The sequence below is a fragment of the Cajanus cajan genome, chromosome 2, assembly GCF_000230855.2.
Source record: "Cajanus cajan strain Asha chromosome 2, NIPB_CcT2T_4, whole genome shotgun sequence".
Taxonomy (NCBI): Eukaryota; Viridiplantae; Streptophyta; class Magnoliopsida; order Fabales; family Fabaceae; genus Cajanus; species Cajanus cajan.
Genome location: NC_138518.1, coordinates 18,156,339 through 18,172,690, shown reverse-complemented (window position 1 = coordinate 18,172,690; position 16,352 = coordinate 18,156,339). Strand labels below are relative to the sequence as shown.

General features: G+C 36.6%; 1 protein-coding gene and 1 pseudogene across 2 annotated transcripts; one reads left to right on the top strand and one right to left on the bottom strand.

Annotated features, from left to right (window-relative positions):
• Positions 1 to 9,602: 9,602 nt before the first annotated feature.
• Positions 9,603 to 11,318, bottom strand: LOC145954790 (lysine histidine transporter 1 pseudogene; annotated as a pseudogene). Its single transcript, XR_014431859.1, has 2 exons — positions 10,221 to 11,318; positions 9,603 to 9,905 (listed from the first exon to the last, which is right to left on the bottom strand). The product of XR_014431859.1 is annotated as a lysine histidine transporter 1 pseudogene (transcript).
• A 479-nt stretch (positions 11,319 to 11,797) lies between these two features.
• LOC109810094 (TLC domain-containing protein At5g14285) lies at positions 11,798 to 12,544 on the top strand. Its single transcript, XM_020373480.2, has one exon. The coding sequence runs from the start codon at positions 11,798 to 11,800 to the stop codon at positions 12,542 to 12,544; it is 747 nt and encodes a 248-aa protein (XP_020229069.2).
• The last annotated feature ends 3,808 nt before the right edge of the window (positions 12,545 to 16,352 follow it).

Sequence of the window (16,352 nt, the reverse complement as noted above, 5' to 3'; positions counted from 1 at the left end):
ATGTTATTATTGTATTGATTGATAAGAATTGATGATCTAGATGTGAATTGCTTGAGGGGTGTGTAAACCCTTATTTTGTTGGATTTATCTGTTGTGTATGTGATATGGAATTGTGTATGTGATATGGAATTGAGCTATAAGATGAGATGTGATGAATGTGAATATGAATATGATTGTGGTTCCTCACACTAATGACTAGGGATGGCACGACCCCTGGGTAAGTGATGCTACAGGGAGGGCGTGACCCTAGCATGGTGTGAGATGAGTAAGGCAATTAACACGTATCACTTATGTCAAATATGGCAGCCCTGGCATAGGGTTAATTGCAAGAGATTGTGTGGATTGTGATGTGATTGTGGTTCCTCACATCAATGACTAGGGATGGCACGACCCCTGGGTAAGTGATGCTACAGGGAGGGCGTGACCCTGGCATGGTGTGAGATGAGTAAGGCAATTAACACGTATCACTTATGTCAAATATGGCAGCCCTGACATAGGGTTAATTGCAAGAGATTGTGTGGATTGTGATGTGATTGTGGTTCCTCACATCAATGACTAGGGATGGCACGGCCCCTGGGTAAGTGATGCTACAGGGAAGGCGTGACCCTGGCATGGTGTGGGATGAGTGAGGCAATTAACTCGTATCACTTATGTCAGTTGTGGTGTGGCCTTGGCATAGTGTTAATTGTAAGATTTGTGTGAATTGTGATGAATTGATGTAATTGTGAATTGAAATGTGAAGACGATGAATGATTGATAAATTATGATATATATATATATATATATATATATATATATAGATGTTTGTAAATATTTCATTATGTAATGAGTTATGAAGAGATTTTGTTGTGGTGTGTTTGTATGTGCTTTATATATAGATGTTTTCTTTTCTCACCGTATAACTTGTGGATGTTTTAGGTGAGGAAAATCCGGCTATGAGTGACATCTAGAATGTCAACCATTGAGTTGTGGGTGTGCTCTGATAGTGTGACATTGGGGCAGAGAATTTTAGGCTAAATTTGTATATGTATTTAGAGTTATACCTTCTCTTTTGAAAGCAATTTGTAAACTCTCAAGTTTTACTTTCTAAATTTCATTTTTAACTATTTTGGTTATTTTTGAAGGTTTTATGTGAACTCTTTTACCAACGTTGAATATTTTATTCTTTAGTTTATTTACAAGAATTATTTATATATGTGTTGGGGGTAGTAAGGGTGTCACACCATAGATGTATACTTCATCAATATTTCAAACAATATGAAACTATTGAGTTGGCTTTAGAGCATAAACCTCAAGATCTAAGTAGCGAAGATTGAGAATACTTAGTGGATTATTTTTCAAGTTCTAAGTTCAAGGTATCTTACATATTTTAAATATAGTTAAATTAAATGATTATTGATTATGATTGTCAAATTTATAACTATTTTTTATTTGTATCATTTTCTGGAAATGAGCATGAGAAATAAGTCAAATAAATCCAAACAAGTAATCAATCATAGATCTGGAAGAAAATCATTTCAAGCTGTTAGCTTTGAAAAGGTAACTTTTTTGTTTATTAATTAAAAATTGTTCATTACATAGCTTAATTTGTTATAAAGATTTATGACTATTCTAATATCTTCTCAAAGAGACCCTGAAACACAAGAAGAACCCAATTTTCAAGATTTGTGAAAAATAACTCATACAAATAACAATGGAGAATGGGTAGATGAAGCATCAAAGGAACTTCATGTATGATTTATTAATTTTATTTATACTTAATTAATTAATTTATTTTTATCATTCTTAATTATAAACCATATTTGAGATTTGACTTTTTTTTAATAGATGAGGGTTCAAGAGGTTGCTTTAGAAAAGTTAGAAGGAATGAATGAAGAGACTGATAAAGATCAAGTTGTCAATGCAGCTTTTCAATCAGTTGTAGGAGAAAGATCAGGTTATTGTCGTTGTCTTGGAGCTGGCATTCAACCATTAAAGGGAAAGTCGATTACAGGTTTACGTGAACAATTAACAAATGCGTGAAAAGCGTCAAAGTATTGAGATGAAACTAAAAGAGGCTGAGATCCAACTTCAAGAAGAGCGTAATAGGAGGGAGGAAATGGCAACACGCTTTGAAGATACTCAAAGACAAATCGAAGAAAGTCAAAGAACACTCGAAGAAAGAATGGAAAAGCAGTTCAACGACAGGATTGCAAATATGTTTTTTAGAATGTGCACTTTTTCTGTAAGTATGAATAATAATTAAAGCCTATAAAATTATTTTTTTCTAAAAGTTTATTTACTGTTCAAATTATTAATTATTAATTATTAATTTATAAGCCTTTCAAACATTTATATAGGCTAGGCAATCTTCCATTAGAATCAACAATATGTCCAAATCGAATGATAAAGTTGAAGCAGCAGAAGGTTCTTTAATTTAATATGCTTATTGATAAAAATGTTTCAATTTTGCATTAGTTTTTATTTATCATTTATTATGAAATTGTGTTTTTAGCTTTATTTAGAGCTTAAATATTTTTATTGTTGGCCTACGTACAATTGAAATATTATTTGTTATACATTTAAAGATAATATAAATTAGCATATACTAATGTTAATAACTTTCAGACAAGCATTCTCTCAATAATTTAATCTTTGAAAATTTGTATATACATTTTTATGTTTTACTTAATTATAACTGTGAGACATTATTCTATTTGCAGGGATGATAATTGAAGCTTTTATGTTTTAAGTAATCGCAAGTGATGTTACTTGTATTAGGTACGTATGTATATCTAATACATTATATTAGGATAGGAATTTAGTCTTCATATTATCAATTAACTAAAATGTTTGTGAATAATAGTTAATTAATAGCTTTATCTATATGTATATCATGTCTTTGGGATGGTCATACAAGGATTTGATTTTGATTTTATTAGTTAGTAATGTCGTATTTTATAAATGTCTCATGCCTCGATGAATTTATGTTTGACATGAAATTACAAGAAAGGGTGTGAGGATTTAAGTAGAAGAATAATATATTAATGTTAAACTCAATTACCTGTTCAGGGACATGTTAATTAGATAAAACATTTTGAATATCTAAAAATAGTCTTGGAGGATAATGTTTGATGGGATGATCATAGTGACGAAAATATGATACAATTTTGTTCAATGAATGAAAACCACAACTTAATATGCCATATGGATGTGTTTGGCGTGAGAATATGGTTGGTGTTACTTGATGAGTTTTGGATATTTGCATAAATGTTTTTGTCATGACTATAATATAGTAGAATCACGTAAATTATGATGATACTTCTATGCTTTTCAATTTTTTTTTTGATTATTTGCTTAAGAAAAATATGTTAAATTAAAATTATATTTGTGTTCAAATTGCAGGTGAATAGGTGGTGATTCAACTATTACAAGGGGAGTAGTGCAAAAAGAAGAATCCATTGATGTAGAAAATAGTATTATTGATTATATGTTAACTAGTTTCTTTTAGTTGAAACTTAAAGTTTAACGTTAAATTATGTAATGAATGATTTATTCACATTTATAATATGTTGTGTATATATTTTGTTGATACATTATGTGATGGAAGCACTTGGAGAAGATGAATGTTCTTCCAAGCTTTCCATGCAAGGACCGAAATACTCTTGAGATTTCCTTTGAATAGAAGCTTGAATCTCCTTGAAGCAATCTTCAATGGAGGAGAAGCATTGAGGAAGTTTGGTTACTCCTAACTTGTTGTAGAAGCTTGAGGAACCAAGGCAAAGTTTAAAGAAACTTTGATACAAACCTTAGAGAGAGAGTTCTCTACGGTTTTTAAGACTCTTGAGTGAGAGAGAAATCTGATTTCTATTTCTCAAAATGTTCAAAAGTGAATACAAGTGAAGAGATTACAAATATATAGGGAGAGGTAGCTTGTAATGTAAGCTAACCTTAACCATGGTTCACTAGGAACCATGGTAAGGTGTAGCTAACCATCCATGGTTTCTAAAACTTGTAGGAGAAGCTAACCTTGACCATGGTTCACTTAAGAACCATGGTAAGGTCAACCTAACCTACCAAGGTTTAGAAACTTGGAAGGCAAGCTTCAAAGCTTGAAGGAGAAGCTAGCAATTTTCGGCCAAGAACAAAGGTGGAGGCTAGGCGGCCAAAGCTCCAAAATGCTCCTTGATTTATTTCAAAAATATTTGATTTGGTTTAGTTAGGTTCATCATGATGATGAGACCTAGCTAAATCAAATCTATGAAAAATTAAGAGCAAAATGAGTCTAATATGCAAAATTTTGCCTAGGCCGAGTTCTAGCCCAATTACTAGTCACACCCTCAAGTATTGCTAAATGCCATCCCTTTTTCCCTACTGAAAAAATATAAAATGAATGTATCAACAAAGGAGGTTAAATGAAGTTAAACTCTCCAAGTAACCCACCCTAAAAACAATATACAATCACTAATAAAAGCAAGTAAAGTTCCTCACAAATACAAAGGCAAAAATAAGCCTATACAAAGAAACTACTATATGTACAAACATATACAAAGGTTTTTAAGATCATCCCATTCCTCTTGGTTCTTTTAAGATATCACCTCTCGAATTCCTTGACCTTGGACATAATCTATCATTATGTGTGTATATATATATATATATATATATATATATATAGACACACTCTTTAATATTATTTAAATTTGATCTAATTTTAAATTGTTGTAATAATTAAATTGGGTCTATCAATATTAATTTTTTAAAATAACGTATAATTGTTACTAAAGTATAATTTAATATATATATATATATATATATAATTTTATAATGGTGCACGTTGTTAAGAAATGGTAATTTATGGTCACGACTTCTGTTATTAAGAAAAAATTTAGTCGATATTATTAAGGGAAAAAAACACTTTATTGTAACAATTTTAATTGTTAACAAAAGATACTTTAGTATAACAAATTTAGTTGTTATGAAAATATATTCAATTGTAGCGATATTAATTTTTAAAAAAAGTTATATTATCCTAACAATTTTTATTGATGAGAAATGTTATTTTTTGTAGCGATAAAAGTCGTTAGAATATGTAAAATATGGCAACGACTATATAGGTTAGTACAAATTACTAATGACAACAACAATTGTGCCAAATTATAATGATAATTGTTGTTGCTAATGTATAAATAGTGACAACAACATCAAATATCATTGCAAAACTTTTCGCAACAGTAGTTCTTGCAGCAACATGCAACGATAATTTTTTCACTGGGACAATATTTTTTTACCAACGACAATTAACATTTGTCAACAATAAATGTCGTTGGGAATGACCTTCCTTCTTGTAGTTACTTCCAAAGTCACCAGGTGGTCATCAAAACTGACTACCCGATTAAGCAAATATTAAGAAAGCTAGAACTCGTTGGGCGCATGATAGCATGGTCAGTGGAGTTATCTGAGTTCGGCATCTAATATGAAAGCCGAGGCCCCTTGAAAGCTCAATGCCTAGCAGACTTTGTGGCCGAACTCACCCCAACCTCGGCAGAAGAAAAACAGGTATGGACTCTACATGTCGATGGATCTTCCAACTCTAAAGGTGGTGGTGCAAGTATTATCTTGGAAGGACCAAACAAAGTCACAATAGAGCAATCTCTCAAGTTTGGCTTCAGAGTCACCAATAATCAAGCAGAGTACGAAGCGTTACTAGCAGGTCTGAGGTTGGCTCGTGACCTCGGAGCACAAAGGGTGAGTTGTAACAACGACTCAAAGCTCATGGTGGAGCAACTTAGTGGGGCATACCAGACCAAGGACACCCTATTATAGAGGTACTTTCATGCAACATCCCAACGAATCTCATCCTTTGATGAATTCACCATACACCATGTGCCCCGAGAGCAAAATGTCATAGCCGATCTTTTGTCCAAGCTCGCCAGTACGAAACGCCCCGGGCAACATCGGACCATCATCCAGGAAACTCTGAATTCACCCAATCTAGACGACAAAGTCGTCAACGCCAATGACAGTGAAGACCAAGGATGGATGACAGATATATGGAGCTACTTAAAGGAGGGAACTCTACTCGAGGACAAAGATGAAGCTCGGAAGATGAGGGTAAGGTCATCCAAGTTCGTCATCATTGGAGATGAGCTGTTCAAGCGCGACATCTCCACCCCCTGTTGAAATGCCTAGCAAAATCCCAAGCCGCCTACGTCATCGAGGAGATCCACCGAGGAATATGTGGTATGCATTCCGGAGCACGCTCGATGGCGACCAGGGTGCTCCAGGCTGGGTACTACTAGCCCACACTGAAGTCGGATTGCCAAGATTATGTACAAAGGTGCAAGGAATGTCAGCAGTTCTGCAACACACATCGGCAACCACCTGAAGTCCTCCACAAAATGATGTCACCAAGGCCCTTTGCCCAGTGGGGAATGAACATCCTTGGACCATTTCCCCCCGCGAAAGGTCAACTCAAATTCCTCCTGGTGGCAATGGACTACTTCACCAAGTGGATTGAGGCATGCCCACTCGCGAAGATCACCGCCGAAAATGTGCAAAAGTTCACCTGGAAGAGCATTATTTGCAGGTTTGGCATCCCACATTCCCTCGTCACCGATAACGGCAGGCAATTCATTGCGCAAAGCTTCGAGAACTTCCACCAAGAACTCAGAATCAAGCACCTTCCAACCTCGGTGGAACACCCCCAAACCAATGGCCAAGCCAAAGCCGCGAACAAAGTAATAGTCTGAGAACTCAAGAAGTGACTAGGGAGCGTTAAAGGACAATGGGTCGACGAGCTCCCCAGCATTCTCTGGGCGTACCATTGTACCCCTCAATCAACAACGCAGCAAACGCCTTACAGGCTGACCAACTATGCCGATGCCATGATCCCAGTCGAGGTCGGCGAGACGTCTCATCGACGTCATACCTTCGACAGTGAACAAAACGCTCAAGAAATGGCAGTCAACCTCGACCTAATTGACGAGCTCAAAGAGGAGGCTCGGATTCATGAAGAAGCTTGCAAACTTCGAGCCTCCAGAAGATACAACACACGAGTCTGACCTCGCTCTTTTTGGGCGGGCGACCTGGTATGGCGACTACAAGGTGAAGCGCGAAGAGACCCATCAGAAGGGAAACTCGCACCTAATTGGGACGGCCCTTTTCGAGTTATAAAAGACCTAGAGAACAGAGCATATCGACTAGAAGAGCTCAGCGGTAAAACCATCCTGCAAACTTGGAATGCCACGCATCTCAAGTTTTACTTCAACTAAAATGTACAAATGGGTTGCACACTCTTTTCCTCACTCAGTCTTTTGTCCCGAAAAATAGAATAACGTGTTTTGGCTGATAAGGTTTTTAACGAGGCGTTCCCACAGCATCAATGAAAATGACTCATTTTACTTATATTCCTCTAGTTTCATTTTATCTTGATTTATATGAACCCCAGGGTCGAATACGAACCTTATCACGAATTATATCAATTAAGCCAAGGTCGAATTCGAACCTTGGCACGAACCATATTACGCCAAGGTCGAATTCAAACCTTGGCACGAATCATGCTAAGCCAAGGTCGAATTCGAACCTTGGCACGAATCATATTAAGCCAAGGTCGAATTCGAACCTTGGCACGAATCATATTAAGCCAAGGTCGAATCCGAACCTTGACACGAGTTATATCACTTAAGCCAAGGTCGAATTCGAACCTTGGCACAACTCATCTTAAAATAAGGTCGCATGTCAGGAACCTTGCGCGTATTATATTAAGGGTCGAGTTCGAACCTCAAAAAGGAGAAAAGGTCAAGTTTGAACCTTCACAGGCCAAGATTAAGCCTCAAAATGAAAATTACAAGTCAAGTTCTAAACCTCAAAGGCCAAACGTGAGCCTTAAATCGCAACATAGAGGTCAGGTAAGAACCATGACCAAAAAAGCTACCCCTAGTCGAATTCATTCGAGCGCAAGATCAAAAGCAAAGTAAAAACTCAAACAACAATGAGAAAAGCAATTATATACATAGCATGTTCATCAACAAAAAATACGAGTTCAGAAAGCAAACAAAATAAACTAAAGTTATGATAGATAGCTTAAACGGCAGTATTCTCGCTCGAGCTATTAGAAAGGTCGTCCTCGTTCACCAGCTACCCACCTCGCACCTCCTTCTCTACGTGCATAGCAGAGAGGTCGACCCCTGGCACAAACAACCTAGCCTGAAGAGCTGCCTTGGCGAACCCTCTCTTGTGCTCCACCAAGACAGCCCGCTCAGTCTCAACGAGCTTCTTCTCTAAGCCTGCCTTCGCCGCGGCCATCGCATCAAGGTTAGCCCTCAAGGCACTGACCTCCTCCTCCTCTTTGCCGACCAGAAGCACCTCGTCACAGAGATGCCTCTTGGCTGTTTCCCCAGCTTAGCCCTCAACGCCTTGGCCTCCTCATTCAGAGAGCGCGCCCGACCTCGAGCAGATTTGGCGACCTTCTACAGCTCACCAACTTGGCCAGCATAAACCTAATTGGCCCTCAGAGCAATCTCCAAAGACTTCTGAGTCCTTGAAAGATCCCTCCTCGAAGCTTGAAGCTTAGCCTCAGCCTTCTTCGCAGCCTCCAGCACGGCCCTCAAGGCCTAGTTTTCCTCCTCCAAAGGCTGAACTCGGCTCCGAGCACTCTCAAGCTCTCCTTGCAGCTTTGGCCACTTGTGCCTCTAGTGGTCCATGATGGCGATAGACCTCTGCAAAGTCTAGGCCCTCCACTGGACCAACCTTCTCGATCATCGCCTTGTCAGCCGCAAGGACTGAATCCCCCTTGTAGAAGGCCTCGGCAGTCACCTTGGAACTCCACATCGAGTCTACGTCCGGTGACACGCTCAAGTGATCCAACCTCGCCAGGGGGCAATTAACGTCAAAGCGCTAAATAATGCACTTCCCCCTTGGAACACCTGGAGGAGGATGAGCCGGCACAGCGGCCAGAGGAGTTAGCGTCGGCGCTCCAGAGCTCGGCCCCTTCCCACGTGTCTCGGTGGAAGTGGGTGTATGACCCGCCTGCGCAGCGGCAAGGGAACTCGGTGTTGGCACCTCAGCTTTGCGCGAGCCTCGGTGAAAGTTAGCATAGGCCCGCCTACACAAAACACAGAAAATTTTCTAAGTTACAATACAGGAAAATCATGCAATGTAGAGGAAAAATCATAAGGGAAAGACACAAACCTGTGTCTCATGAGCGACCTCTTCCACGACCACTCTAGACGACCCCTCAGGCGGAGGACTCTCGGTGAGATTGACCAGGTTGGCATCAACGGCCTTTGAGGTCACCTTTTCAGCATCGTTAGGGGCCGAGGTCTCCCCGACCCTCTTCTCTCCCCTCTTTCTTTTTTTGGCGAGTCTCTAGGGGAGCGACCTCCTCCTCGCCAGGCTCAGGAACCTTAAGCTCCTCCGTATTGTAACGAGCTTTCAACTCGCGCTATTTGCTTTTCCCCATTATACCTGCAAACACGAAGGGCCTAACACATAAGAAGGCGAATAGAAACAGAGAATCTAATAACTAAGGATGACGAGGTACTCACTCTCCAAACCCCTCTCCTTATTCGCCAAGTTAGCAAGCGACCGGACGAGCTTGCAATCCAAGGGACGAAGAAGTGCGACTAGGTCGGCAATGGCAGTAGTATCTGAATCTGACAGCTGAAGGCTGCTCGACCCATTAAACTTGATCGGATTCTACTGCTAGAAGAGGGGGAACCTCGGCAACCCACCGAAGTGGAAGACTTCATCGACCAGTGGGTCGGTCTCAACAGGCCAAACTCAAAAGAACTCTTTTTTAAAGCTCTTGTATGACTGGGAATAAAACTGGAATAAACCCCCAGCCTTACTCCCATTCTACCTGGTTCAAAATTCAATTTCTTCACCATCACAGTTTCAATCATGTCAAACACTGGCATTGCATAAATCTGCACCAAATAGTCACATAAAGCAGCAGTTTAGACACTTATAGTTACTTTAATATAATGATTAGAAAAGGATAATAAATTTTGTATAGTTCAAGAATACCATGTGTACAGGATTGGTCCAAGAATAAAGCTACTAAAACTTAAACTTTAAGTCTACAAATACAAAAACATTTGTTATTAGTTTTTATAAAGTAAAAAATTACATATATATGTTCACAAAAAGGTTTCAAATTTAAAAAAAAAATAAAAAATAAAAAATAAAAAAAAAATAACTTAACATATACCTTTTTCATTTTAAAAAAAAATCCCAATTACATGATAGCTTCCAATTACATGAACAACAACAAACAAGTTAGCCATTGCAATCAGCCATGCTGGCTTCTCTAGAGAGATGAGGATGTCAGAGTCAACCTCATTGCCAAACATCCAGTAACCAATGAGAGCAACAGGGAAGTAGCATATAGCCACAACTATGTAGGCAACAACCACTCCTCTCCACATAGGAACCTTGGAGGGCTTCTCTGGTGTGGAAGGGATTGTTGCTTGGATTTCCAGCACCACATTGTGCCCAGCATAGGCAAAGGCCACAGTGCCAAGGGCATTGAAGAAGTTAAACACTGTTCCTGAACTGCTCTTAGCTTTGTAACCATATTGTACATCATCTTGAACACCCTTGTCTAGAGAAGCTGCCCAAGCAATTGTAGAGTAACAGGAAAAAGGCAACATTGAAGACTATATTAACATGATAATTTCTGTATCAGTGAATCATTCACATTCAACAAGCAGAAGTAAAGCTTATTGATAGTTATTGCAGATAATACATACAATTTCTTTGGATAAATTTTTCTAAAAGTACATAATGTTCCCCGAGTGACCATGTACACAATGTTCACCCCAACTTCAACCACAAGCTGTTGAGGCACCATAATGTAAAGACCTAGCTTTTCACCAAAGGCATACTGACCCAGTTCATGGTATCTATCAAACCTTTTCCCTGGAACCATTTCATGCATCTCAATCATTTCTCATAGAGTGTACAAGGTGATGATCCATGAGAGGATCAATATAGTTACACCAGGACCCCTGTAGAAGTGGACATTGGGATTCTTCAATCATCAAATACTTAAACAAATGTTGTTTCCATTTACTAGCTAATAGGAGCTTTGCTACTAAATAAAAACTTGGTTTAATCAATTTTTTATCTCTATAATATTATAAACTTTACTTTTAGTTAAAAATGTTCAATTTAGTCTTTATGCATGTCATATTTGTTCTCTTTTAATCTTTGTCTTCTATTGTATAGGGTATAAAATTTATGAAACTATAAAAAGAAGGTACACTAAAATAAATTATTTTTAATTATTAAAACTAAAAACTAAAGTTCATGCAACTATATCAGATAAAAGGGTAACTAAAGCTAAAAATTTCTACTAAAATCGGTAAACATAACTGATTTTGGTCTTATTCGTTAATAAATATGTGCCACTTGTTGAAATATAGTTATTTAATACATGCGGATTGCTGAAAAGAAAAAAATTGATTCGAATGAAAGAAACCATAAATGAATAGAAGCAAAAGAAGGAACATTGAATTTCATGGTTCTTAATTACCGACTTAAATGTTCCGAACTACAAGAGGTTAAGAGCATAGCATTCGGCTTGGTTTAAAAAGAAATTGGTTCAGGTTCAGCAACAAAGTTGCCATCGTATCATAAACTAGAATTGCACATAACAAACAAGGTACAAGTTAGGACAAAGTATCATAGTAGGTAACATTGATGATCACGAGAACAATCGTTATAATCCACTAAAACCAGAGCATAAACTAGCATAAAAAATCATTGGACCCACAAAACCATTGATCTCTCTCCCAAATCCCAAAACCAAAGAAAAATGGAAACTCAAGCGTTCGAATTTCCAATGTTATTCCTCTTAATTCACTTCTCCATTTACCTCGTCGGCTACTTCATCGTCTTCCGCAAATGGAGCCCCGAGACCCGACCCGAAGCCTCCAGCTGCTTCATGTCCCTCTTCCACGGCACTCCCGCGGCGGTCGTCGCCACCGCCGCCATCCTCTCCGCCCGCAGCAGCAACCTCGCCGCCGCCAACACCAGATTCCAGAACCTCGTACTCGACTACAGCACCGCGTACTTTGTCGCGGACCTCGTCCACCTCGCCGTCTTCTTCGGCGGCGCCGATGACGCAATGTTCCTCACGCACCACCTCGCCACGCTCTTCGTGCTCGTCACGTGCCGCGACGTGGCCGCACGTGGCGCCGTGGCGGTGCTTGCCCTCCTGGCCCTCGGGGAGGCCACGAGCGCGTTCCAGGACGCGTGGATGCTGGCACGTGCGAGGCGGAGCGAGGCGCCGCGAGCGGCGAGGGTGTGTGACGCCCTTACGGTGCCGTTTTGCTGCTTGTATTCGGTGATTCGAGGCGTGTTTGGGCCCTGTGTTGTTTTCAGAATGGTGGTCGTTTATTCGCGGGGAGGTGGTGAGGGCGTCATTGCCACGTGGGTTTGGGTTTCTTGGGTCGTTGTGGTGTCCTTCGCCATCGTTGGGAGCCTTGTGTGGGTTTCGTTTCTTTGCGTTGAGGTGTATAGAGAAAGGACGAAGAAATTTGAGGAGAAAATTCAAAGTTAATCATACTTAATAATTAATTTTTTGTTTAATTCTTTTTAGTTGATCTTTATGGATTCGTTTCTGTAAATTTTCTCTTTTTATTTTTTAAAAAATTAAATTTTAATAAAATGAACAATTTTCTATCTCTTATAATGTGTTCATATATTTAATTAGTTTGGGTTAATGTTTAACTAATAAAAGTTTTTTAACTTGTTTCAAAAAATGTATTAATCATACTTTGTCCACAATTTGGGAGAAAAAAAATCATTTTTCTTAAGAATATCAATTTGAAATTAGTTTGTTTTTGAAACCGGTTCTAAACTAGTTATGAACTTGCTTGTAAAATTAGTTTGGTTCTGAATTAATTTATTAATGTGGTTTAAATAATTTATAAATCAGTTTAATTTGATAAAATAGTATGGTGCAATTCTTGGTGTGATTTTTTTTATAAAAAAAATCTAAATATGCACACCTCTACCAATGGTAGTAGTAATAGAGAGAATGTCAATCATTACTTCAACACCCAAGACCTTGCCATTGATGCAAGTCTTGTGAATAGTTGGGTTTCTCCGGTACACTTATATCATCTTTGGATATATCACCTAGCCTAGTTGATAATAACCCAAAATGCCATAGTTTTTTTAGGTTCAATTTTGCTTGATCCTTACACCAATGTTGTCCAAGTATTCTATGTCGAATTTGTACACAACGTATATTGGTAGTGGTTTCATCCACGATAGTGACAAAATGTTGTTGCTTTGACAATTCAAACTTAGTTGGAGATACAAATGATGAAAGCTTCGTGTTTAGGGTTATGGTTCTTTGAAGATGATGTAGAAAAGAGAGTTTGTAGGCATTGTCAATTTAAGGTGAGAGAGGAATGTGTTGAGTGTTTGTGAGGTTAACACTACATTTGGTTGAGAGGAGAGAAATAGATGAGATATAGGATGGAGAGAAAGAGAAGAAAGAGAAATAAGTAAATAGAAATAGGCTGAAAATGAATTTGTTTGATTTGAGAGAAATAAATAAGAAAAATAGAAGAAAAATAATATTATAAAATTATTTGATTTAAATGGATGGAAAAGAAAGAAATTATAATTTTACCCTTTCAAGTTAAGTACGTTCAATTTTTTTATTCAATTAAATTCATTTTTCATTCAAATAAATTAAACTTATTTATTTAATGTTATTCGAATACAATCAAATAAATACATCATTGGAATGTTGTTTATTCAAATAAACAACATAATTATTCGAATAAAACAACTTCTGGGTGTTATTATTTGGTTGTATTCAAATAAAATAACTTTCAATGAAATACAAAATTCACCTATTCAAATACAACTTTGAAATGCATGTATACACATTCGAGTAAAACACCCAAAATCATATTTGTACAAAAGCAACTTCATTCGAATAAAATACACAAACAAATACAAGCCCATTTGAATAAAACACAAACAAGTGGAAGCCAATTCGAATAAAGGTAAATAACTAGGATACTCATTCGAATAAAAAAAAACCATATTTGAATACAATACTCGTAGTGGCCCATGCTATTTCAATACACATGACCAAACAACTCTACCTTTTTTTCATATTCAAATGAGAGAAGTTTTGATGGGGATAAAATTTTAAGAAAAAAGTTTACCTCTCTCTTCATTATTTCCACTCAATTTTGAGAAAAAATTTATAAACATGGATCTCAGATCTATAAATTTTTCATATGACACAAATCCTATTAACCAAAAGAGTAAAAAAAATTTAATTGTGTTATTTCCTCTCTCTAGTTGGTATTTCGTTGCTACCAAACACAATGTAAGTGTTTTGAGTGTATGGTCTTTTGTGTTTTGGGATTAGATCCTTCAAGAATTTTATCTATCTTAGCTCTCAAGCATCCCATGTTGTGGAGAGAGAAGAGCTAACACACAATAAATGTGCCATGGTAGTCATGTTAAGGTGGTTACTAGTTCTTTTTGTAGGTATTGTTTGATGTGATTTAACAAAGAGAATACAAACATTTATTTCAAATCATAATTAGTTAATGCACAAGTAATCACGTTACTTATAAGCTATATTCATATTACACACACATATAAACATGTTAATTCAAAATGCTTGAACTATGTGTTTAAAAAAATTTTACTTAAAACTTTTTAAATACAAGTTAACAAATGATTTAGCTTAAAAGAAATCTAGATAGATCCTTCAATAAATGAATAAAGAATAAAATAAACGTAGAAAATTTTTTATACTTGCTCACTTTTAATCCCATACATCCAATTCTTTGTCACTAAAGGATGTTCACTACTCAACTTGAGAGTACAAACCAAGTTGTTAAATCAAAGGACAATCTAGGACCTTTCAAAAGTTATATTTTAATGTTAACAAATGTGAAAGTTTTTCCAAAGGCATAAAAAGATCCAATGCAAAATGATAGTATATATCATAGGCAAAGATGATATTGAAATTGGAAAATGCATGATAGTTCTTTAGACTGAACACTTCATTTATCTAAAATGAATGTTTTAAATATCACATTTAATATGATTGATGTTGCTATCATCTACTTTCATGTTATTCCTTAATTAATAGATCAAAGAAATAAAATCTTTTTCGATACTCGCAATGCATAAAGTCAACATTTGGTGAAAAGCTTCTTTAATTATGTCAATGAATGTGAAGTCAACTATAAGTCAGTCTTAACAGATACTCATAACAATTACTTTTCTTTGTAACATAAAGGTAATAAGTAACCTCCTTAATTATATAAGAAGTCACCATTTGGTGAAATACATTTAATATAACTAAGGAAACCTAACTCTTAAAGGAGGCAAGACGAAATAAGACGAAACAAGTCTATAAGTATAACTCAAGGATTTGCAATGGTCATCTTTGAAACTCACTTACACAAAGAATCTTCAATATCTCAAAATGAAGTGTGAGACAACTTACAAACATATTCTTCACTCACTCTCTGTACTTAATAGTTTATCATATTTTGTTTATAAGACGAATTCTTTGCTAATTTAGTCAGCTTAAACTTTGTGTTTTAGCTTGAAACTTGAAAAAACTTTGTTATTTAAAGAATACTTGCATTGAAACCTAAAGAGACCTTATTGTTCAAAAAAGAGACAACTTACAAACATACTCTTCATTCATTTTTTGTACTTAATAGTTTATCGTGCCTTGTTTGTAAGACGAATTCTTTGTTAATTCACTCGACTTAAACTGTGTGTTTTACCTTGAAATCTAAAAAGACTTTCTTTTTAAAAGAATACTTGCTATTGAAGCTTGGAGAGACTTCATTGTTCAAAATATACTTAGGTAGTTTGCTTGATAAGGCAAGTTAAAGAATACTTAGGTTGAACCATAAGTAACTTATGAAATAATACTTATATCTTTGTGAAAGATAGTGAACTTGATCAAAAAACTAGAAGCAGTCTTGATTATTGAGATAAATCAGTATAAAAATGTCTTATGTTCTTTGTTTTACTCTATCTGCACTCATTTGCTCTCGTGTAATTACTTCAATATTTCAAAAAAGTATTGAGTTTTTGATAGATATTATTTCACCCCCTTTTAGTGTCTTTCTATTCTACACACAAGTATTCTCTGCCTCTTTAGGCTTTAAATCTTCCATATTCATCATGAGTTGAACTTCACCAAGTATTCTTTCTCGTTAACTCTCTTCAAATTCTTACAACACAAAGGTTGAAAGATTACAAGTGTTTAACTTGTGACAATAAAGATATGAAAGTCACAAACACTTTGATCACTCATAATTTAGTTAAAAACTAAGTTATATAGTTAACTCACTAGGATTTTC

Coding starts and splice junctions, on each gene's coding strand:
- LOC109810094 (XM_020373480.2), top strand. CDS start 11,798: ATGGAAACTCAAGCGTTCGAATTTCCAATGTTATTCCTCTTAATTCAC.